Here is a 25,596-nt window from a genome sequence, read left to right on the forward strand (position 1 = left end):
ATGTAACTATTTTACAGCCACAGCTGTAAAGGTGCATCCTTCTTCCCAGGCTCAGCCTAATGTTGTTCTCCAACAATAATATACACTTTAGCAATAACGAAAATCCATAATAAAAATATATCATAAGAATTTTCATTTCAGTATCACCACTGTCATGTGTCCCACCCTGAGACATTGCATGACTTGTATTAAATAAGTATTCAGTGACGTAGAGTGTAATTTAAGTTGTCATTGCCTTACCTAACCCAGTATTTAATTGTTATCCCATATACCCAATAATTACACTGTAATTTGTCGACAGTTATCTCAATTATCACCCGGATGTCTAAAAATAAATTGCGACTGTTCAAACTGCACTAAATAACAAAGCTCTGAGAAAACACACCCAACAGCCAGCAAGGAGGAACTCGTATAAAGCGATCAGTCTATAACAGACGACCAACGTGTGTAAGTACAAAAAATGAACTGCAAATACTCATTTAGCATTTACCAAAGAAAAAAATGGATGTCAGAAATGAAAAACAAACGTCTTTACACACTAACTTACAAATCTTAGTCACAGCCTGACTGGTAGACCACATTACCATAGATGCTTTGCCTTGGTGTGGGGAGCAAAATTCTTTTTCTGAATTTCTTAAATCTTTGTGATCTTGGAGGATATGAGTGTGAACCTCAAACCATATTAAAATCTGGGCACCAGATTCTTGTATTGAGAGGAAATGCGTGAGGATAAATGGCGAGCTGAGAGTCTGAGTTGAGAGGTCAGAGTAGAGCTGCTGCTCCTTCACATCTAAAAAGGGGTCAGTTGAGGTGGTTAGGCATCTGATCAGGATGCCTCCTGGGCACCTCCCGCTAGAGGTGTTGTGGGCATGTCCCACTGGCAGGAGGCCCCGGGGCAGACCCAGGACACACTTGAGGGATTACATATCTCGTCTGGCCTAGGAAAACCTCAGGGTCCCCCGGGAGGAGCTGGAAAGTGTTACTGGGGAGAGGGACATCTGGAATACTTTCCTCAGCCTGCTGCCCCTGTGACCCAGCTTCAGATATGTGGTTGAAAATGGATGGATGGATTACTGCCTTAATTAAATGTGTTAGTCATTCATTTTTACCTTATCTTATCTGTTTATTTTTACTTTATTTTTATTTATTTATTTTCTGTTTATTCTATAGATTTTTTATTTATTCTTTGTTTGCTTTTAAAAAAAAATATGTATACTTTATTGTCTTATTTTTGTAACGTTATGGTCCAGCCACGGGGTCCAGATTTCTCCTTAGTCATTAGTTCAAGGTCCACACAGTTTAATACATTAAGCATCATATGTGCATTTGGCCATGTTGTTGAGCTAGTTAGCTGTCTCTGTCCTGCCCCTCCTCTTCATAACCTACCTCCTCCCCCTCGGCCATATCTTCCGCAAATTTAACATTAATTTCCACTGCTTCGCGGATGACACCCAGCTCTACCTCTCTTGCAAACCTAACTCCACACTCCCACCCCCTCCCTCACATCCTGTCTTTCTGAAATAAAATCATGGTTCACCTCTAACTTTCTAAAATTAAACAGCAATAAAACTGAATTCCTACTCATTGGCACCAAATCCACCCTATCTAAAGCTGACACCTTGTCTCTCTCTCCATCAGCTCCTTAGTCTCCCCCTCCCCTCAGGTTAAGAGTCTGGGTGTCATCCTGGACAGTACACTATCCTTTCAATCTCACATTAATAGAATCACCCGGTCTGCTTATTTCCACCTGCGCTCCATGAATTGTCTCCGCCCCTCCCTCACCCCCCACACCACCGCTATCCTCGTCCATAGCCTTGTAACCTCCCGCCTTGACTATTGTAATTCACTCCTCTTCGGCCTCCCTCAAAAGTCCCTCCATAAACTTCAGCTGGTTCAGAACTCTGCTGCCCGGATCATCACCAAAACCTCCTCTTCCCACCACATCACACCTGTCCTTCAGCAACTCCACTGGCTCCCGGTTAATCAAAGAATCACCTACAAAATCCTTCTGTACACCTACAAGTCTATCCTCGCCCCTCCTTACCTCTCTGACCTCCTGCACATTGTCACCCCATCCCTTGCCTTCAGATCTTCCTCCTCCCTCCATCTCACTGTACCCGCTGCCCGCCTTAGCTCTATGGGGAGCAGAGCTTTCAGCTGCTCTGCTCCCCAACTCTGGAACTCACTGCCACCTGACCTCCGTAACTCTGCCACCCTGCCCATCTTCAAATCTAAACTCAAAACTCATCTGTTCAGACTTGCTTACTCTCTCTAAACTGCTTCACATGGTCCCCCCTCCCTTTTTATTGTTTGTTGTCTTTTATCTTGTATTTTATATCTTTGTTTTTATATTTTCTGTACAGTGACCTTGGGTGTCCTGAAAGGCGCTTTCAAATAAAATGTATTATTATTATTATCATTATTATTATCATCATCATCATCATCGTCATCATCATCATTATTATTATTATTATTATTATTATTATTAAGTAGCTGTTCGTTCAACACGCTCTCACTCCAACCTCGTCACATATTGCCATTTGGTCATGGATTTCTACATCTAGATACGATGTGCAAGGTACCCTGGGTGTGTTGGTTGTTTTTTTGTTTTGTTTTTAAAGATATTTTTGGGGGCATTTTGGCCTTTAATTGATAGGACAGACAAGTGTGAAAGGGGGAAAGAGAGAGGTGTGTTGGTTGTTGACGTTCTGGGACACTGTGTCAAGTTCTGCCTGTTACATGCATTGTCTTCTTTGGATATACACTTCCTTTTTCACAGGAAATCTAATGTTAACATGCAGTCTCCTTCAAAATAAACGCACTACATCAGTACAACATCACAAATCGACATTTTTTTTTTCTTCAACAATAAATGCATGTGGTTAGGTTTTGGAAAAAAGAAGAGGGTTTGGCTTTAGAATCTCACAGGATGTGAACACCACTCTGCTGGGTGAAAGTCAGTGCTGGACCTATCCACCACCGTCCTGCCAACCCACTCGGGATTTTGCTGCCTTAACTTTTGTTCTTGTCCAGCTGCTTTTTACCCTGACACAGCTGGTCACCATTATAGTTTAACAGTGCCCGGTGGTATAATGCTGACCGGCCATGTATCACGCCAATGTTAAACGATGGCTTTTATTGTCTGCGTCTGACGCTGCAAGTCACTGCCCAAGCATGGGATTCGACGACTTCGGAGTAAGACTGGGTTGGTCTATTAGTCACTCACACTACAGCAGGAAACGGCACTTTAAAATAAAAGCTCGAAATTCACTGCACTCTAAAATAAAGTCCCAATCCCATTTCTACCCCTTAAATCTTGAAGGAAGTGAGAAATATTAGGGTAGAGAGCTTTCCGTAAGAAATGAGGCACCAGTTCATGCAAAGAGGCGTGGCTGACGTGCAGGCATACCTCACTCGTAGTGGCGATGCAAGATACCGGTAGTCATTCAGGTTTGAAAATGCCGGTTCCAGCGCTTGTGTTGTGGCGTGTGCTATGTTTATTCTTCTCCGTCTGATGAATCAACAGAAAAGAAATGCTAAAAACAGGAGGCGCCTACAACATCTTCTAGTTCTGATCAACCGAGTTGCTGATGAGTTTACGCTAGTCCAACCATCTATTGTTTATATAGCCTACAATCCGATCGTACAGTAACAAATTGTTTTCCGTTGTTTTAAGTGTTGGAAACCACTTCCACTACCTCAATTCTGTTTTGGGACACCACTAGCCTAAACGTGGACGTACACAACCAAGTGCAAGTGGGTATTTCTAGGGGAAGTGTGAGTATTGGGACAGGCCCAAAGTCTGTTTTTAACAAACTTAACATGTTCGTGAGTCACTTGCGGTCCATTCAGAATGGGCCGTGACCCACTTTTGGACCACGAACCACCAGTTTGGAAAGACTGCTTTAAACTGTATCCATGTTCTTCTAGTTTTGCTAAGTAAAGCACTTTGGGCTGCATGTTTGTGTGAAAGGTGCAATGATATAGTTGAGTTGAGTTGAGGTGAATGTTGTTGCCTAAACCTAGAGAAATAGACCTAAAAACAAAGTGCTTTCCCAACCTTGTGAGTTTATTTTGAAGAAGACAAGCTTACAGAGCTCAGGGCTGCAACAGAAACAACATTTCCTGTGAGCATGGAAATGTATTTTGAAAATACACAATATTCGTAACTAGCATCAATTGAGACGCCATCTGTGAACATCCAGAGAACAGGAGGCTACCTAGAGTGTCATATTTAACATTTTGGTCCACTGACAAAGAATCTGATGAGTTGGGAAGACAATGGGCTGGTTGGATTGATGAAATTTTAGTTTTGAAGGATCTCTCTAACCAGCTGAGCAGATTCAAATCCCTCCATGATCCACAAACTGATTCCCTACCCTCCCAAAAACACCTGTTTCTCTCATGCCCTTTTTTTGTTTTTACGGGACGACAAACACTTAATAAATTCCAGTTAGAGGTCTGTGCTGTGGTAGCCTTAAGTAAAATGTCGGACCTGGACACTGGCAGTTCACTGGGTGCTAGTCAACACCTGCATTAAGTTTAAGGTTCATTTAGCGCTTTGAGATCACAAAGCCTTCATACTAACAGCTCTGACTTAAACTGAAACAGATGGGAAATAACACTGACAAAACTTTATTAACTGTGAATAATGGATTCCTAGTAGGAAATAATGCATCGTCTGTATGACAAATAACACATTTTAGCGATAACATTCATTTTCATTACTAGACATAATGGTTGAACAGTGGTTACAACAGTATTTGTATATCAAGGTTGCTACTCTGTGCATTCACTGACTATGCCAATATCGGCATAAGCAAATGAGGCCTGTGGGGAATTCTGCAGAAGCGCTGTTGAAGCTTATTCTCACAGGCTTTTTGTTTTTTTCACCTGCCTGCTGCCAAGAACATTTGAAACAAAAACAAAAGGCTATGGAGAAAATAACAGAGCTCTCTTATTATAATTTGTATCCAAGCAAACTCTCTGAGTAAAATATTAAACCAACCTTGGTGGAGTAAATAATCAACATTAAAAACAAAAACGTCTCTCCTCTCAAAGCTGCAATTTCCAGTCATATCTACATCGTAAATGTGTCTGAACTCCTGCAGCAAACAGCCTTCCCTGTCTGGGAAACTGTGTTTTTAATGTCTACAGGGTGATAACAGACAGCTGGGCCTCCCCGCTGCAGAAGTGGATTATAGACAATGTTAAAGTATAGCTGTGTCAGACCTGCTACTTCCTCTTCTATGACTCTCAGAGGTTCATTGCAGTCTGTTAGCATTAAGTTGATAGGTTTATGGCACAACAAACAAAGCATTATAGTTGGAAGAGATTGCAACAAGTTCATGGGATACATATAAAATTGAGGGAAGGGCAACGTTGACAATTCACACCATGGAGTAAAAGAAGTGATAAAAGCTCATTTTTCATTCTGGCCTCCTTTGAAAAGCGGCAATATTTCTGACTGTGTGGTCCTGGGAACCAAGTGGTCTCCAATGAGGAGCTCGCTAGCAAAATAATTCACGATTATTATGTTGTTAGATGTAGCTTGTGTGAAACACTGTTATTATTCTTGTCCATAATGACTGAGCAGAGACTTTCTGATGTTTAAACTGAACTCATGATAAAATACTAAAAGACATTAAGGACTTCAGCTGTTCAGAGAAAGGTACAGGTGTAAGTTCTGTAAGTTCTTAAGTGCTCAAAGTTGCATCATTTCCACTCAGTCACCATAATAAATGTTGGCATTGTACGTTTCTGCAAACCACATGTTACATTTGTCCGTCTCATATGTAGCAGGTATGCCAAAACTTTCAGGGTGCTTTCAGACCTAGAGGTCTCTTGCTTGGGTCGAATCAGGGACTAATTTTATTACAAAGTTGCCTAATTGCCTGGAGTTTGTTTGTATTCTCACGGCAGCATTTACAAGCAGACCAGATCAAAAGCCTTGTGCAAGAAAGCTGCTCTTGATTGGTCAGAACTACGCTGGTTGTTTTTAGTGCTGGTTTGATGTACCCATAGTACACTCTTGCAAAGATTTTAAAATTAGACATCTGTACTTTTAAATTAGGAAAAAAAGAACACAATTTTTCACTCACAAATGAAAAGCAGAAGTTTTTGCAGTTTCAGTTTTACTTCACCTGGTACAAGTGCTAGCTTATTGTGGCTAATGTTAGCTATCTGTAGGTTTCTCTGTGTCATCTTATCTTACTGTTTAATGACAAAAACTCTGTCTGTGTGTCTGTTCCATGTTTTTCTCCTCACTGACTTGGTCAATCCGTGTGAAATTTGGCACAGTGGTAGAGGGTCATGGGAGGATGCCAATGAAGCAATATTACATCAATTGGCCAAAGGGGGGCGCTATAGCAACCGATTGAAATGTCAAACTTTGAATGGGCATATGTCATGCCTCGTATGTCGTAGAGACATGAAACTTTGCACAGAGATGCCTCTCCTCATGAGGAACACATTTGCCTCAAGAACCCATAACTTCCGCTTATATAGATTTTCCACCATGTTGAATTTTTTGAAAAACACTTCAAATGGATCTCTTCCTAGGAAGTTTGAGCGATCTGCATGAAAATGGGTGAACATAATCTAGGGACCAATATCTAAAGTTCCCTCTTGGCAAAAGTTGGAAAACTTCCTAAAACTGAGCTTCTATAAGGCAATGAATATTGCGGAGGGCGTGGCTCATCACATAAAGGTGTATAACATCTCAAGGGTTTCACCCATCACCACGCAACTTTGTAGGCATATGAGCACACATAATCTGAGGGGACCCCTCCATTATTGAGCCCATCAAACAAAATGGGGGAGCTAGAGAGCTCATTTCTTATCTAGGCCTAACCGCCATATGGATTTTTACTAAACTTGGTAGATATGTAGAACAGGACGCCTCAAGGTGACTGGAGAAATTTAACTCTAATTGGCAACTGGGTGGCGCTATAACAACAGAAAAATGCTTCAAAATGGCTAAAATGCGATAGATCACTGTGGCTCCCCCTGTGGACCAATGTTGGTGTTTTTTCTAATGTTTGGTATGACTAAGTCATGGTATGGTATGCTGTACATAATCACGGAAACTGTCAGTGTGTCATTCTGTCAGTCAGTCATTCTGTCTGTCCCACGTTTTTCTACTCACTGACGTGGTCAATCTATGTGAAACTGCACATAGGCATTGAGGATTGGCATAGGTAGAAGGTGACAAAGCTACCAATGGGTAAGGACTAGTTGACATTATTGAGTCATCCGGGCCTCTCCACTTTTTTAAGCGTTAACAATTATCCTTGTCACATGTGGCCACAGTGGCTGTTTAGAAAAAGATACATAGGTTTACTTTAACAAATGTATGAGACTTAAAATTGTTCCAGACCTTCTTTAGTTTTATAATTATTAGAATTAAGAGCTCTGCTCATGCAGAAGATTCTCAAATGCTTCTAAACATATTTCTGTGATGGTTCTGGCTCTGATCCTTTCTCATTCCTTCAGCCATCAAGTCTCCAATAACTCATTCATAATGTTTATTGTAGTCAATATTGTGCCTTGTTTTACTCCAAAGTGCAGTTCCCACCATCCTACCCCAGGTCTCCATTGAATTTTTTTTTCAACATTGCGTGCACCAAATTTGTTTAACTTCATTATTGTTGTTTTTCATTTTACTGTGTCAATTACTTTTGCTCTGAATGCCAAAGTGTCCTTTTGTCGACCAGGAAGTGCCCAACACAACACTTCCATGCTTTATTTTTGCCCTGAAGTTAAACTTTTGGCACTCCAGCAGCCCCAGTGCCCCCAGAATGACCTTCTGGCTCAGCCCAAATCCCCTGTTGACCCATGTGCCACTCAATAGTGACCTTTGGGAAAAATTAAACTCTAAACATAACCACAACAATGCCCTATCCTGTGCACATTGGTTATATATGCCTCTTTTTCTTTGCCCATCTCTTCCACTTGGAGCCAGGAAGTTCCAAATAAGGAGCTTAAAGGGTTGCCTTTGTGCTCTGGAAATACGACCCTCGACCTTTGGTGACTCTCCATGGACCTTTTCGACCAGCAAGTCAAAGGGAGCCGAGCTAGTGCTGTTACTAGCAAGCTAATCTGCTAGCATGTTTACTGGCACACATTGCACAGTGTTATCTAATAGCTCTGTAGCATTTCTTTGATGGAACCAAATGGCGAGGCAACAATTTGCACACAAGGAAAATCAGAAAATAACACAATTTGATAAGCTGACACTCAGATTTGCCACAGTTGGGTACAGGCAATAATCTAATAGAGCACATGTATGTTGTATGTGCTGTCAATTTGGGCACTGCCAAGCCCAGTTTTACCGCTTTGTCCTGCTGCTTTCATGTTAAGTAATCCTCTCAGAAATATGCTTCAGATCCTGTTCTTGTCTGGGTACCGCAGCAATCCCCATATACATTCATTTCAAAGTTAGTCAGTGCCATTTAAACCACACTTTTTTGTCCAGCCTCAAAACCTGTCACCTCCATAGACTGTATAAAATAAGTCCCGCCCTCAAAAACGATGAGCCAATCACAGTGCGTATACTATTCCCATAGGACAGTCTCTGGCTGGATCATGTCCATTGAAATGCATTACAGAAAGTCAGTTTTGTTCGGTTTTATGAGCTTTTTTGGAGATTTGAAGTTTAAAAATGGTCAAACGGTGTGCATGGAGTACATGCAACTCTGACACAAGGTATCCTGAGAGGCTGGGCGACGAGGTGTATTTTTTACACTTTAAACCACATCTCAACCGAGAAAAGTGTCTCCTTTGGATAAAGTTGTGTGGTAACGTTAGACCACAACATCAACTCAACGTGAATAAGATTAACAATGATGTCTACATCTGTTCTAAGGTAAGTCAACATTGTGTTTGAGGCAACATATTGTCACTTTGCTGGAAAGAAATATAAAGTTATCTTTAACATCTCTAGCTAACGTTAGCTAAAGTTAGCCTAACGTTAGCTCCTAGCTGCGTTGTTCATCATGTCACCTTGTTTGCTGGGAGTTCATTAGCCTATTTTGTTCTAGTTTTGTACTTTGGTGATCGTACATCATTGTTAGCTGTTGTCCAAAGGGCTCTAGTTAAGCTAACGTTAACTTCTGGAGCTTAGCTTCATTAACTTATCTGTAATGGCAGAGATAACAAAGGTTGGCAAACGTTATGCTGAATGATTCAGTGTAAATACTGTAGCACCAAACTAACGGAGAGACACTCTTGGTAAAGATGGTAAAAAGGCCAGTGTTTCCCATACATTCATTTATCTGTGGCGGTGCGCCACGAATAAATTATCTCCGCCACATATAGATTTTTCTGCTTTTGGCGCTACCTGTTCGACCTCGCTCATAAACACATTATAATGGGACTCAGTGTCTGTGAATGTAGCTTGTCGTTACAGTTCCGGTGCAATAGGTGGCAGTATGCATCGTAAAGACGCACTTAACGCACCTGGTCCACCAGAAGAAGAAGAAGAAGCAGACGTAGTAGCAGAACGGATCCAAAGACCTCTCAGTACAAATATGTGGGCAAACAAGTCCAAAAGTGGTCCAAACAACTCTAACTCATCATGTTATATTAGCTGTTTTATTAGCCTGTGTCTGTATTAACATAGGTGGAAGCTCAACATGTGCAGAGACATTAACTCACGCTGTTAGTAGTGTTAACTGCAGCGCGAGTCCCGTAGCAGCTCGCCCCCCTGTTAATCAATTACAGCGGCTCCACTGGCAACGGAAGTGGCATGACAACCCCCGTCTGTCGCGCGACAGCTCTATTTTATGCGGCTCTTCTATGTTTGTCGCGCTATGCTCCCCTACGTGACCCTCCAGCAGATAAAAACTATATGAAATAGTGTGCTAAACGAGCACAATGTGTTTTTAAATGAATAAACCATTATCAGAGGTGATATGTGATGATTTTTTCCATGCATTTACCCATGTTTATCCGTGACATTGTGTAAATGTCCGTGGTGGACATTTGAAAGCGAGTAGATGACAAACAGTACAGTAAACTTGTAGTTAACTCAAATATATGTAATAATTTAGGTGGATAATGCTTTAACATTTCATGCAGCCTACATGCAGCCTCTCGGCTCGGCAAACAGTAAACAACCCTGCTGGCGTCTCTACGTGTCGCTTCCGTACGCAGTCAGTGGAGCCCAAATGAATACGCCACGACGCTACGCTGATGTGACGTAGGTTTGCAGCCGGTGGAGCCCGGCCGTGTGGTTCTGTTCGTTAGTAATTAACTCTGACGTTGGATGTTCACTTCATTCACACAGATGAGTATTGAAAATATTTTTAATACCCCCCCCCCCCACCAGGACCACACCACCACGAATAGATTCCTGTCCTGTGGGAAACACTGAAGGCCGTTATCCTTTTCTCATATTCTGAGCCAAAAACCTTAACTTCAGTGGCACTTTAACTTGTTGTCTTTGATGGTGACGGCAACGAGATGCGGTTCGCAAGCATACACTGTGACCTGTAAATTTTGGCTTGTAATTTAAGCTTTTCATCGACCTTCTCAACAATAAAATGATGAATATATCCCTCCAATGTGTAGTTTAGGCCCTTTTGGTTACTTCTCAATGACATCTGATTGTTATGTCCCCAAAAATTATCAACTGCCTCCTGCAAAATGCTGTGTACTATGACAACTGCCATAGCGCTGGTCACTGAATGTTGATAGTTTGTCCGAGTGAGTGGAGGGGGGCGTGGCTTAGCCATAGGTCAAGAGGTCCACGCTGACTGGGGAACTGCCCATTGGTTCGACAGCCCATTGTTCCGACCATATTAAACTCATTGTTCCGAAGTCCATTCCGAAATCATCATGATGCCCTGTGGTTAAGGTCTGGTTATGTTTAGGCACAAAAACCACTTGGTTAGGGTCAGGAAAAGATCATGGTGTGGGTTAAAATGAAAAAGAAAGTGACAAACTCATAAGCCGTGAGCCTGCTCCGCCTCAAGCCGGTCGCGGCGCACCATACGCCCGCCGCGAGCCGTTCAGCACCGCGGACAGTTGGACTAATGGGATGTCGAACCAATGGGCTGTCGAACCAATGACATGGACCCGCTGACTGTGGGTTTGACGATGTTTTATTTGTGTGCCCTCTATGTTATCTAGAGTTTAGACACAGCTGGTGGAAGTCACATCCTGTCTTAAATGAACTATTGAACTATAACACAGAAATTAAAAAGTCACTTATTTTGAAAGCTTGAATGGGTTTTTATGAAATCTGATAAACTACATTTTATACTTGTGTGAAAATTTGGAATGGATACAGTGTCATATTTTCAAGGGAGCTACAAGTCTAGTCTGTTTCTGCCATGATCAGTATTTCGAATTTTTTCGTATTGTTCAAATCACAATTTCTCAAAAATTAATCAAGGTAAAAGAATATAGAAAGAATATTTCAGTTCGGCATCTTTAGGTTTTAGCTCTGTACAACTCTTTTTATCAGCCTTTAACAGATTAAAGAGTCACTATTTGCCTTTGACATCCTTAGTTAAGTCCATACCTTGCTTGTGGCATGACGATAACTCAACTGAAAAAGAAAATGTTTTCTAGCAATGTTCGCCTCCTGTCTTTGATCCTCTTGTCACATTCTGATGAATAGAACTAAAACTGTTTTAGTGCTCTTCAATGTTGATGTATTGAGAGAGTGGGATCTAATTTTACCCTCCACAAAGCATTGTCCTTTGAGTATCACTTTGCAGCATTGCAGGAGAAACATTAGCCTTTTCAAAAACATGGCAGACATAGCTCTGCTTCATCTCAGCGCAAAATAAAACTTGTTAACACCTTTGCTGGCAGGGCTAAGCAGCCAACCTTCTGTCACCTCCCTGCAGTGGCAGATCATGTGACAGGGTGCCCTTCCCACTGGGCGGTAATATCCGACCCCCAAAAAAACGTATATATGAGGGCACCAGATTTATTTACTTGATTATTTATTAGATTATTTATTTATTACTTTTTAATTATCTATTTTTAATTTCACCTTAATGTGTTCATCAGTGAGTGATCATCACAGTGAGAACATGCTAGCATTGATGGGTGTGGTGGAATGGGAAGTCTGTGGAGAGCATTAGATTTGAGCAAGAGCCATCTCACTCACAGGCCCCCAAACTTTACCAAGTTGATTTCACATTAGCTTTTGTTGTTGTTTGGAATAACTACAAGGGAGGGTGGGGGGTGGGAGGGCTTGCCTGGGGTACCAAATGTACTAGGTCTGGCACTGCCTTGTGTGATTTATTATTCTCCTTGTGTTATGCTTATTCTTATAGTATAAGTATCACCAAATAGAGGTGATGTCTTGTGTATTACTTCTGTTTTTTTTTTTTTGTTTGGGTTTTTTTTTTTACTTCTGTTAGAAAACTGCATAAATCCATAAACATTTCATTTCACATTTGAAGTATATTACTATGGAGTTCTATGACAACAGCAATAGAAAGGAATGTAAATTATACCATAGATGCAAGCAGCATTTTTACCCGGTCACCTAATGTCAGCAGCCTTATTGAGTTGTACTGAACTAAAAGACAGTGATTACAGACCACAGAGTAAGTGGTAACAGATCCACGGGTGAAAGCTGTTTGGCTTTTCCAGTGCTGGCTGTGGTGAAAACAGATGCTTGCACAAAATGTAATACATCAACCCCAATAGTGAAAGATTTTTGATTTCACTGCAATTCTGATGAAGCGCAGCAAAGGGATTGTATTAATGAAAAGCACAGAAGGATGTAGGAATGAAGAAAAAGGACTTATTTTATAAGAATTGCAGAAAAGCCCTCATTAAGTTGCTTAAGTTGCATGTGCTGGACATTACACTGATGGTGTTCATATTTTGTCTCTCCTTGATATCATGTGGTGCTGCTTTCATCCCACCTACACCTACAAAAAATGTTGGCCTCGTACATTTCTACAAGCCATGAGCACATACATTACATTTGCATGTTTAATATGTATCAATGTTACATTGTATAGGAGCTTAATTTGTCATCTGGAGAATGAGAAAACGGTGGATGGTGCGCCATCTAGGTGAGAGACGTCGTCTGCACCTTGGAGCGACCTGTTGCTGCATTTCAAGTGGCTTTTTTGCCACAAAATGTGGGTGTTTTGTACCCACCTGTCAGTTTTTCGAGCGATTTTTTTAGCACCAAAATTAGGTGTTTTGTAGCAACCTGTCACTGTTTTTGGAGTGGCTTTTTTGGCACTAAACACTGGTGTTTTATAGTATCAAATGAGCAATTTCCGGCAGCTTTTTGGGTACCAAATATTGGTGTTTTATAGTACCAAACATGGGTGCTCTTAGTGACCCATGGCTGTTTTCCAGTGGATTTTTAGCCAGCAAATGTAGGTGTTTCGTAGCAACCTGTTACTGTTTTTTTCCAAGCAGCTTTTTAGGCACCAAATGTGGGTGTTTTGTACCAATTCATCACTGTTTTTCCAGCGGCTTTTTGGGCACCAAATGTTGATGTTTTATAGTACCAAACTGCTTTTAGCAACCCATGGCTGTTCTTCCTATGGCTTTTGAGCCAGCAAACGGGTTCTGTAGCCACCTGTCAGGTCCTGAAGCACCAAACGTAGGTGTTTTGTAGCAACCTGTTGCTGGCTTTTTGGGCACCAAATGTAGGTGTCCCATAGTGACCGTTTGCTGCTTTCCAACTGCTTTTTGGGCACTAAATGTGTTTGTTTTTTTTAGCAACCTGTCACTGCTTTTCGAGTGGCTTTTTTGGCATCAAATATAGGTGTTTTATAGTACCAAACATGGGCAATTTAAGTAAGCTGTGGATGTTTTTCCAACAGCTTTTTTAGGCACCAAACGAGGGCATTTTGTAGCAACCTGTCACTGTATTTTGAGTGGCTTTTTTGGCACCAATATCAGTGATTTATAGTACCAAACATGCTTTTAGTGACCTGTTGCTGTTTTTCTAGGTTATTTTTAGCCACTAAACGCAAGTGTTTTCTAGAGACTGTTTTCTCAGCAGGGATAAAGCTTTTACCTTGACATGGCTGCATTTCCTGTTCGGATTGTGCCCCAGAAAAACAGGTATTTTAAGCCAAAACATGATCTTTTCCCAACCAGTGCTTTTTGTACATGAACCCAACCACACGTTAACTACAGCATTGTTGAAACAAAGCATTGTCTCAATGCATTGCAACATAATCACGTGTAAATGTAAAGCATCAGTGGGTTGCAGAAACGTACAATATGTTTTCACTTTGACAGACCTGCTGGCCACATGTCTTCGTATACACACATATCACATAAAAATGTAAACTTAAAATAGCAAAAACAAAGTGGGGAAAAAAGTTTTTTTTATTTTTATGAACCATTTTCATTAATTTTATGATTTTCATTATATCTCAATCATTAGTGATAGCATTTTATTTCATTTATTCATTATTTTCTACATCCATTTTCTTTTTAGGTGACATCCCACAGACTTGCTGGGATGTCAGCTTCTCTGGAATTGAAGGCTCCTAAGGAGTTGTTAAATCACCTACACAAGTTCTAACAAGCCTCAGTTCCCTAAACAAGCCTTTCTACAATGCATCACCCCTCCATCAATGCATCTTCAGTTTGCATTTAGATGAACATATGCCCGCATGCGCCCGCTTGTAACTCCCAGGGAAGCAGTTGAGACAAAGTTGGTATGACTGTTTTATCAAAACTAACTGTAACTGTGGACTCAGAATCCGTTGCTCATAAATGGCTGTGTACAGACTTAAACAAACATTATTCAGCATGAAGATAGTATCATGTTCCCACTTCCCTCTCCCAGTGTCCCAGTGCCTTTCCCTACTGACTTCAACCAACACATCAGGAAATGTTTTGGACAGAGACATTTGTTTTGAAGGCTCAAAGAGGAGGCTGGTGCCTCCTCTTTGAACATAGACACAACTTTCTTTCATTTTACATAACAGCATGTTTGTGAGAGTAGATGTAAAAAGGTTTGTTGTTGTTTGTGGTTAAAAAGGAAATAAAATACAGCTTTGTTTTTGTGCATTTTCTATGATAAGAGTCTTACAGAACACGTACTATTTTACAAATGTATAACATAGTCGACTACATCTTTTTCCTTCTGTCTCTAACCTGTGTATCCTTACTCTATTCTGTAAATAAGAAAATTGAAGAATTGAAGTTTCTGAGCTTTACATTGCTTCACACATGAATCCCACTTCTGTTGCCTGCAGGAAGCAACTCATTCTCATGTATGTTTGGGCTATGCCACTGAAAGCAACCCGTGAATGAATAGAAATGAATAAAAATGCCGTCATTGGTTGATTTGACAACAAGCTGTTGTTCAAGGTCGTTTTATATGTTGATCAAAAATCATTGTCTGTTATCCTAACAGACATTTATGTGAATGGAAAAATCAATGTGTGATAATTGATGGGTCTTTTACAGGAGTTAATGCTTCGAGGAAGTCAAATTAGAGATTTGGTTTCAGTGTGTAAGCCATTAGGGCCTTTAAGAGTGGTCTGTGGTGCTCACGTTATGAGAAATCATTCTAGAGGATATTAAATGACAAAGAATGAATTTATGCTTCATACCTTTAATGATGTTGAGACATTTTTACCAACAAGCATGTTTTTTCCCCACACAAAAACTGCTTATGAGTACAAAATTGTGTGGTTGTAAAGAAAACCCAGCACACAGAATGAAAACAGGAGCTTGTTATTTCAAACTCTCCTCTGCAGATCCCTGTCAGGTGGCAGGAGTCTTGTGTTAAATAAATATATTGATACAGCAGCCTGCAGCACTTCTGTGCTTCAAGTACCTATAGCGCTCATGACAAAATGCACACAAACCATGTGAGGAGGTAATGAGTATTTACAGACCAGAAAAAGAAGAAGAATCTAGATAAGATTTTTTGCCAAATGCGACACGTGAAGTTCTATGCATCCGCCACGTGTCACTTCAGCCACAGTTTTTAAATTATGATTGATTATCTTCTTTCTAAGCACATGTCTCAAATTTCATGTTGTTTGTTTAAATGGCTTAATGGTGACAGTCATGGCCTCGGGTCAAAAATGCCACCGCAGAATTGTTTGTTGTTATTTGTAAAACAAGTAGACCAAGTATCATATTGTTCACACATGGTGTTTTGGTTGTGGATGTTTGGATTTGGGGCTGGTTTAGGCCACACCCACAGCCCAAATTATTTGCATGTGCATCCAAACATTGTATGTTAAAGGGACAGTTCACCCCGACATCAAAAATAGAGTTTTTTTTCCTTTTACCTGAAATGCTGTTTGTCAATCTAGATTCTTAAACTGCCAAAAACATATGTTTGTAAAACTCAACAGCAATGTCTCTTTCCAGAATTCAGGACCTGGTGAAGATGATCCACAGACCTTGTTCTGAGCAGATTCATGTAGGAACTATTTTCTTCCTGCTGAATTACACCTGCCAACTGTATCACCATGCAAAAGGAAGCACACATCTACTGCTAGCTCACCTGGCACCACTGACCACACCCCTATGTGCTTTCATTGTTGAAGGAAAAAACATTTATTTGAGGTGTTGTACCGACATAGTATGTTTATTTGGACAGAGACTGTGTGCAAACTGTAGATTTCCTGTGAAAACAGAGGTGTATTTTGAAAAACAGGATCAATATAACAGGCTGAAGTTGACATGGTGTCCCAGAACATCAACAGCAGCACCTGGGCTCCTTGGTCATGTGTAGACGTGGAAAATCCAAGATGAGGTCGGAGTGAGAATGTGTTGCAAAGTCAGTATATATCTGCTTCTACAGATATACTGATCATTCTTTTCTTATCAGTTACTCATAGCTGTTTTGTGTGCTTTTACTTTCTATTTCTGCTCTGCATGTCTGAATGTAATGCTAATCTGTGTGTTGGTGCTTTGTGTTGCTTGCATGTGCTAACATGCTGTTTGCTGTTGTTGTGTTATTGTATTGTACTGGTGCTCTGCTGTTGCTAGTTGCTTTGCATGGCTTCTGTTCTATCATGACAATTTCTAATTGCTGTAGTTAGTGTTGTCTTTATGTCTTTACGGCATTTTTGTCCTGTGATTTTTTTTTATCCTTTTATTGGTTTCAAAACATCTTGCCAAAGGACTGCAGTTGAAAAATAGCTAGCTGGCTAACACTGGCACATTTACACAAATGTTGATTAATTTGTGTTGTCTGTATGAATAAATAAATCTAATAAAAAATAATCTCCCAATTTATGGACGTGCAAGAATAATCGCTGGAGAAGGTTTTTAAAAAGCCCTTATAGCGCTCCCATCCGAGAAGTGTGGAAATTCCATGCAACAAACCCCTTATAATGCACCAACAGTCGACAGTGTACGTGCAGAAATCTTAATAAAATGGTTAAACATCACATCACAGGAAAAAAAGAGACAGAGCATTTCGGTTTATCCTGACTTCCCCCCTCTGCTTTTCCCTAAAAGTCACTAGAATTGGATACAGTATTTGATGCAAACTTGAAGCGGGTGGTTTACTTCATTACGAAAGGCTGTTTTCAATTTTAAAAAAAGGCAATAACTGTTGTTAACATGCATCATAAAAAACAGCGGGTGTTTCATAGCCAATGCAAAAATAGGCCAACTCTGAAAGGGTGTGTGTGTGTGTGTGTACCAGTGTTCAAAAAGTGTCATGTGTGGTATCATGAGGCGGCAAAACAGAGGGTCTTATGTGGTTTTCTTGTCTTAATTTAGGATTTTAGCCTCAATGACTTATCTGTTGTGACATGACATAAATATGAATAAATCATATTAAATCAAATAAAAAATACTGGAGAAACGTTGCTGTAGGCCAGTCATCCCCAGAGCTGAAATGTATGTTCTCGGTGTTGGCTGTAAAAGGTTTGTTTTTGATTAAAGGAGGAAAAACCATAAACCATACCATAATAAATTAAAAAGACATAAAAACTGGATGCATGTGTCTTTGTCTTGATCTGTCAGTCTGCCTCTGCTCGCTCTTTTCTCTTTCTTTGTCGGGAAGTAGACAACAGGTCCCAAACGCCTCCCTCTCGTGTGTAGCGTGTCAGTAATAGGCTCCACCACCGGCTCCTATAAACATGTTGTTGACGCCACAGTCAGTCAGAGATACCTGGTCGGCCTGTATCGTCCCCTCTGGCGCGCTCCAGGAGAACAGCATGTTTGCAGATAGGCGACGACTGCTGCTGTTGCGAGCGAGCATCTGTGCCTTTAAAGACTTGTAAGTGCGCCTCTATCACAGTCAACTTCCCACAACTCCGACGCGCTCAGCGAGTAGAGTAGAGACACCTTAACCAGAGAGGCACTGGCTCACCTTCACAGCTAGACCCATGGAATAATCACTATGGAATACCACTGGATACTGCTGTCTGTCTTTCTACAGTTAACCTTTCATCCAGGTAAGACTCAGCTTTTGCACTTGATGCGCCACTTTACGCACGCAACTTGTTGCTTTTGTTGAGCACCACGGGGTCGACTACAGGTATTCATCTCCCTTTAGCCCAGCTAGACAAAGATAATCCACACTATAGTGAAATGAATTGCTCCACTTGTTCCGCATCGTCTTTATGATGCGTTTCTCCACACTTTTCTTTGTTCTGGGAAAGCGGTGCAACGAGATCTGAAGGCTGCTGATAAGACAACCCGAAGTCACTGAAACCCGATGAGGAAAGTGGATACTTTGGCTGATGATCTGGATGCCAGCGCGCTACTTCAATAATTCATGTTTTATTCAGACACCAGAGCGCCATTAACAAAGAAGTAATCAAACAGTGGAGATGAAGTAGGATGCAGAATAATATACTGTGCATGAGCGCGATGCAGAGAGACTTTGTGATCGTGTTGTACTCGATGAACGCGACAGGTTCATGCGGTTTTCCTCCTCGCGCGTAACCGTCATTATGGAAATATATTGGCAACTCCTAATTCCTAGGAAGCGATGCAAACTAGTAACTGGTAGCCTATGCCCAGAGCTGGTTTGCATGCTTATATAATTTAACACATTTTGTATAAACATTGTTACATGTGTGACTTTAACAGAGCAGTTCTTGAACGTTTTTTGTGGTGTTTTTCAAAACATACTGTAACTATTACGGCCTGGCTTCATCTTCAAGATCTGGATTCAGAGGTCACGGTCCATAAACCAGTAATTGGGCTTTTATGGCATTTTAATACCCTTACCAGGTCTCGTTCTATTGTTTTTTATTTGAGGGTTTAATTTAACAGTTGTTAGTCTGCTCTACATGGATTAAATTCAAAGTCAACTTTTTTTTACAATGTTGCTTGTAGTGCTGAATTTGGGAACTCTTTAGACTTGGGTCGCACATTTATGGGAAGCTGAAGTCGTACACACACAAGCCATCCTTTGTCGAAACAAGCTGTGAAGTGAAGTGGAGTGTTGCCGTTGCGCTCTTTTGCGCCCTCGGTGCGTCTGCGAGCTTCCCGCAGCTCAGAGCGGCACCAGGTGGGCTCTGTTTTCTGCCCGTATGTATCCATCTGATCGACAGCTTGAGAGTAGGCTATAAGATGCGCTCATGGGAGACCGCTGATGTTCACGCCGTGTCGATGTCATCTGGGTATTTGAATGACTGCCACATCTCCAGGCAGTGTGCACAGGCTCGCCTGTCATGTGATGCAATAGTGCACGCCATGAAGTTTGCCTTGAGCCCGTTTACGCAGGCGACAGACCCAATTAACTTTTAGCGCGTTTTCTTGCGCTCTGTGGTCATTTCATCAATAACCAAATATATGTTTAAATTCTAAAAATAAAACAAAGAACTTGTAGATCCTACTTTTCTTATCTCTTCTCTTCCATTCTGTTGATAACCAAACCTTTATGCCTTCACCTCTATTCCGCAGTTGTTGTCAAATATTTACGCATAGGTGCAGAAGCTCTGCAAACACAGGAGCCATTGGAAGCAACAGTCTACAAACAGACCAGTTTCTGCACAATGATACAATCCTGTTTGCTGTCCTGTGATTCTACATATTCATGCGTTTCTATCGTGCCACCACCACCACCATCGCCACACCCTTTCACGTTTCATGGCTCGTCTGTTGAAGTGAAGGCTATGGGAATGGCAGAGTAACTGATTCAGACGTGTTTATTTCTTTATTTATTTAATCAAAGGAGAGATGGGAAGATAGTGGGAGCGTCTTAGTCAACAGCACCTTGTTTCACACTGCTGCTGCTGCAGTCTCACCAGAGGAAGCTGCTGACACAGTTTGCCACAGGTGGCTTCAATAGAAAAAGATGCAGTGGGAACAAACATTACTCATTCTTCACTGCCCCCACCTGTTTTCACTTGACCCAGTGGATTGAATCTTTGGCTCTGAAAGCACTCCACAGTACCCATCCTAATGCTACAGACATTTGTTTTATTTTACAGCATGGCAGGACCAGACCTAGACTTTTGGGGGCCTGAGGCAGAATTTGATTGGGGGGGTGGGGGGCTTATTGTAAGGTGTTGCCACTTCACATGACAGTGAACCGACGTGTGGATGGTAAATAAAAATATTAGTTTAAGCAAATAAAACATGTAAAGACTAAAATGGGACCGGCTGCATCAGCAGCAAACAGACTACAGTAAACACACTATTTGTCTTTTACACCCTAAACCTATAAATGGTCATTCTCAGGGCCTTTTGCTTGATCTGGTTAAAGTCTGATGCATGTTTTAATGTTATAGTGTCGGTATAATGGGCTGAACCTCACCCGTCTTCGTGTGTAAGATGCCCGAATGAAAAGGATGATATGAATAAAAAGACATGATGCACAAGGAAGCAGATACATTTTTTAAGGTGACTAATAATAAAGTGCTGAAATGAGAAAGAAAGACAAAAGGAGCACTGTTTGAATAAAATGTTAACATAAGTTTCCAGTGACAGGGATTTTATTAGGAACCAAAAACGTAAGTCAGCATTAGTTTGGAACACGAGTTTGGAAAGCTATAAGCAAGTAGTTAAGTCCAGTTTGTCTTAAATTGATTATTATTACCGTGACCTTTCATATACCAGGGTTTAAGGTACATTGTACTTGTACTTGTCATTACATGAGGAACTTCTGAAGAATTATACCACTCTTTTAACTCCAATTGTAATTTATTTAACTTACAGTAAATCATGGGCTGCGATAATGGCTTGTGGAGATCTGAGTTTGTGTTGGCTTTTGTTCTTGTCCTGTTCATTAATTTTGTTTACCTTATCATAACTAACAACCACAAAACATGATATCTTTGTTTAACCACAGAATCGTTGGAGCTTGTTTTACAGGAACAGTAAATAGCTGACTTAGCCCACTTTAACTATATATTTCCCCCATCTCTGAGCTTATTGTTTCGTGAGTTGTCAATTTTTGTTCAGGGAGTCAAACTTTTTTATCATTATTGTCTCGTATTCATTAAAAAAAAAATTCTAGGGGGCCCTCAGAGGTCAGGGGCCCCAAGCAACAGCTATTGGGTAGAGCTGCCTCTGTAAAGCATGACGGTAAAAGGTTGATTAAAGAATCTTGCTTGTTTATAACATCATTTGGTTTCCTCGGCCCTGTGATTACAGAGATCTGCTCAGATGTCAAGAGGCTGAGGGTTCAATCCCCATCAAGCCTCTTTACCTGCATTATGATGCTAGTCAGAATTAGATGTGCAAGTCTTGTCACTCATATTGTTGCAGTTGGAGTTGCAGATGAAAAATAAGAGTGTTTGTGTTCCCTAAATGATCATAATAATCATAGTTTTGTTACCTCTGCAGCACAAGCCTCGTAATGAGGGGTCACAAGCGGACCATGCTTTGTTTTAAGATGTCACGAGACATTACTGGTCGGGAACCACTGCTTCAAGATTACAGTTTTTACTTGCACAGTATGTAGGTGTTGTCAGGTTGTTAAGCTGTTGAACAAAAAATCCTCTCAATCAATTTGGAAATGAGAGCAGGTATAAATCTTGTCTTTTGTTTCGAGTCTGGAGGTGGAGCGATCCTGTAGTTTACCTTTGGATCAGGAGCTGTACCTTTAAGCTTGTCTCATGCATGTGAATCTTGTGGGGTTGAACATGGTGACACGCAATGACTTCACAGTGGTGGGAAAATGATTCTGCTCATAACTCAACTTTGAGAGTTAACAAGTAATTATCTCTCTCTTTCTCTGAGTAAAGACAAATATCTGCAACATGGCAACAATTATGCGATGATGTCATGATGTTTTCCCTCCAAAGTGTGGTTAAAAAAGTATTTTGTATCATACAAATAACACGAATTGGCTCATCCTGATTTTAGTATGTTTGACATGCAGCTGATTTCCCTTTCTGTAGGCAACACCAAGCCCACCATTACCCCCGCCGGGCCCCACCTTGTCGTCCCGCTCAACACACCCTTCGAGCTGCATTGCCAGGGCGAGAAGGAGATGCAGTGGCAGCGGGAGGACCGGCCGAAGGTGCGGGGAGAGAAAAAGACCCCTGGGATGTCCATACTGCGCATCCCCAGGGCTCAACCTCTTCACATGGGCCGCTACATCTGCCTGGAGGAGAGCTCCAAGGAGCAAACCTCCATCTACGTATATGTGAAAGGTAAATGGATGCAACTGTCAATGTGCTTTTGGTTATGTGTGTGCGTGAGAGAGAGCTGAAATACAGAGCAGCAGAGTACAGCAGAAGGAAGTATTTTGGCATTTCTCGCTGTAGTGACAGGGAGCAGTGTGTGTGGGTGTGCTCACAGAGAAAGGTGTTTGTAACTTTGCCCCGGACAGGTACAGTAGATACTGTAACTATTTACTGAGTGCATGACTGAGTTTTACTGTATTTCCTCCTCTGTGTGACTCCACATCCCCTTGGCCCAGTTCCATCACTGCAGGCTGCCTGGTATCATGTGCTGATCATTCAGTACACAATCACCTTGTCCACTGTTAAGACAACAAGCAGTAACTACTTTTTCGATTTAGACTCAGATTTCGCTTCATGAAAAGATATTTGAATTTGATTAATATCATGAGACAACTCAATTTTCTGTTGAGATAATCGCAGCTGTGTGATCACTTGGACAGATCAATCTTTGTGTCTGGTCGTTGTACAAATTTGAAAAACTAAAAACCAGTAGAATAACTAGATTTAAAGTTGTTGTCCTTACAATTTCAGTTCTGGTTGATGTGGTGACACCCGCAGTTACCATGGTAACAGCAACTGCAGTTTGATAGGTCCCAGAATTTTAGGGGGGGAGGCAAACATGTCAACAATACAACAGAGGAGCAGCTGGTGTATCTGTGTTACAATGCAGCCAACCAAAAATGTGGTGTTTTAAACAAACTCACATTGTTTTGTTAAATTACTGTAAAACTTCAATTAAAAGCCGAGCGCCATTTGAATGCCCAGTCTCTTTTACTAGCCCGGTGTGGCTAAATATTTTGACAAATAAACTCCTGTCTTAAATAGACGCCTGGTCTGGTTGCCAAACAGTTCATTTATTTAATAGAAGTTCTTCGGATGTATAAAAGCAGTTGTTGGCTACCTCAAATGTAAGTTATTCATATTCCTTAAGTCCGTGACGCTCCTCAAATCAAAAGAATCAAAAGGGTTTTTCATAAAAAATTAATCCAAGTTGTGAGTGTTGTTTTAACAGGATAAAGTGGTGTTGTGTCTGTGTGCTGGGTGCTGTAATCCTCGAGTGCTGTAACTCTTTGTCTCTCTGATGCTCTGTCTGTCAGAGCTAGATCAAGTGAATGATTCATAATTGATATATAATCTGAAGCTACATTTTTAAACAAGTAATATTCATACTGGTTTCAATAAACAATTTGATTGTAGTTCTTGATCTTTGCTGAGCTTTTGAGTGAAAGGAATTAAAGGCCTGTCCCAAAAATAGGCCTGTTGATTTCAGCAATTAAAGCAAATAATAGCCTGAGCTATTAATTAAAGTTTTATGGTAGCTGTTTTCTTTTGTGGACACATTTATATGAATGATCATGCTAAGCACTGTTACAAATTGTGTTTCTTGGGATTGCTTCACAATAACAGTCATTCCGTGTCCAGTTTGCATTGGCTGTAACTTCATACAGCTCTGATCCAGTTTGAAGAGAGTAAACAGCTAAACAGTGAGGCAGTGAGTGCATTTCCATCCATCTGTTATTATGCAAATGTACGTTACGAAAATAAATGTTAACTAGTTACCTTTGTCACTGTATTCGTTGCTATCTTTCTTGTCACGTTACCGCCACCTGTAGATCAGTCAAACAGGGTGAAACCACTACAAGGATTGTGTGAGCATGTGTACATGCTTTCATGTGTGACCTTGTTTGTGTGCATGTGACAAACCAAACAGACCATGTGTGGAAAAACAGCTCCATAGGGCTACTACAGGTCAAAGACACCACTTTAACTAGACCATAATACTAACCAAAGTAATGCACGGAACAAACATAAAGGCTAGATCTCCATGTTTTACATATTGTTTTCCACCATTTTAGTTCTGATCATAAGACTGTATAAAAATAATAGACATAGCCATTGTACTGTCACCAATTCATTTGTGGATTCCTATTTTGAAGCCTTGACTTTTGCATTTTGTTTATCCCCATTGAAATTTTTGGAGCCAGAGGTGACCCAGGGATCTGACTCAGACTGTTGTGACGCCTCGCAGATAGTCTGTCGCTCAAAGCCGCCACGCCCTCCATTATGTGTAACTTTAAACCCATCAAAATTTTAACTAATGTTATATTAAGAGCCAGCCTCAAGTGGCCATTAGGTGAACTGCAGTTTTTGGCACTTTCATATTGGATTCATTTTTCAGCTCCATAGGTTGCCGCTTGGGTTTGAATGGCGCTCTTTTAATTATACATCTCATTGTGCCCTCTTCTTCTGCAATGATTTAATGGCACCTGAGTGAAGCTCCAGCACAACCAACTGTTTTAATCCCTTGTGCATTTTAAGGCAATTTGGATCCAATTCTTGTAGTGGCGGACCCCGCCACTACAAATGAAAACTACTCTATAAAAACCTAACCAGTAAATGTATATACATTGAATGGCTGTTACAGGAAAAAAAATAATACTATAAATAGTATCAAAAATGATGTCTGAGTTCATAATCATTAACAGGTGATGATGTGTGACCAGCCAGCCAATCACACGGTTATACAGAAGCAAGGGCGTCCTAGTAATTCTATGGCAAGAGATCAAAAAACAAAATAGTGTTGGGAAAATAGGGCATGTTAAACAGAGTAGCATTGTTATATCAGCTGTCACTAAACTGAAGCTTCAACAACTCAGTGTGCAGCCCCGCTTACAGCTCTGACGCCTCCATTTTTTGGCAGATCCTGACAATCCCTTCAGAAAATCAATGGTGTTCAAGATTCTCACTCGTGTGGGAGAAAACGCTTCCATCTCCTGCCTGGCAACTGATCCAAGTCTGGACAACCTGCGCCTAGAAACATGTTCCGGTGGAGCTTTGGCCTCTGGTCTCCGGTTCTCTGCAAGCCTGGAGCAAGGCATCATCATCAACAACACACAAAAGGCCTACGAGGGTTGCTATGTGTGCACAGGAAGACTTGGAGAGAAGTTTGTTAGATCACGTGACTACTACCTGACAGTAAAACCAGGTAAAGTGGTATAAATGCATGTGCTTTGTTGCTTTA

General features: G+C 41.0%; 1 protein-coding gene across 2 annotated transcripts in view; it reads left to right on the top strand.

Annotated features, from left to right (window-relative positions):
• Positions 1 to 18,068: 18,068 nt before the first annotated feature.
• kita (KIT proto-oncogene, receptor tyrosine kinase a) overlaps positions 18,069 to 25,596 on the top strand; it is a 32,058-nt gene continuing 24,530 nt past the window's right edge. For both annotated transcript variants that reach the window (XM_049587190.1, XM_049587191.1), the window contains exons 1-3: positions 18,069 to 18,383; positions 22,287 to 22,541; positions 25,276 to 25,560. In XM_049587190.1, coding sequence (XP_049443147.1) covers positions 18,329 to 18,383; positions 22,287 to 22,541; positions 25,276 to 25,560 — 595 coding nt within the window. In that variant the 5' untranslated portion in view covers positions 18,069 to 18,328. The remainder of the gene's footprint in view (positions 18,384 to 22,286; positions 22,542 to 25,275; positions 25,561 to 25,596) is intronic.

Source organism: Epinephelus fuscoguttatus, linkage group LG10 (assembly GCF_011397635.1).
Source record: "Epinephelus fuscoguttatus linkage group LG10, E.fuscoguttatus.final_Chr_v1".
Taxonomy (NCBI): Eukaryota; Metazoa; Chordata; class Actinopteri; order Perciformes; family Serranidae; genus Epinephelus; species Epinephelus fuscoguttatus.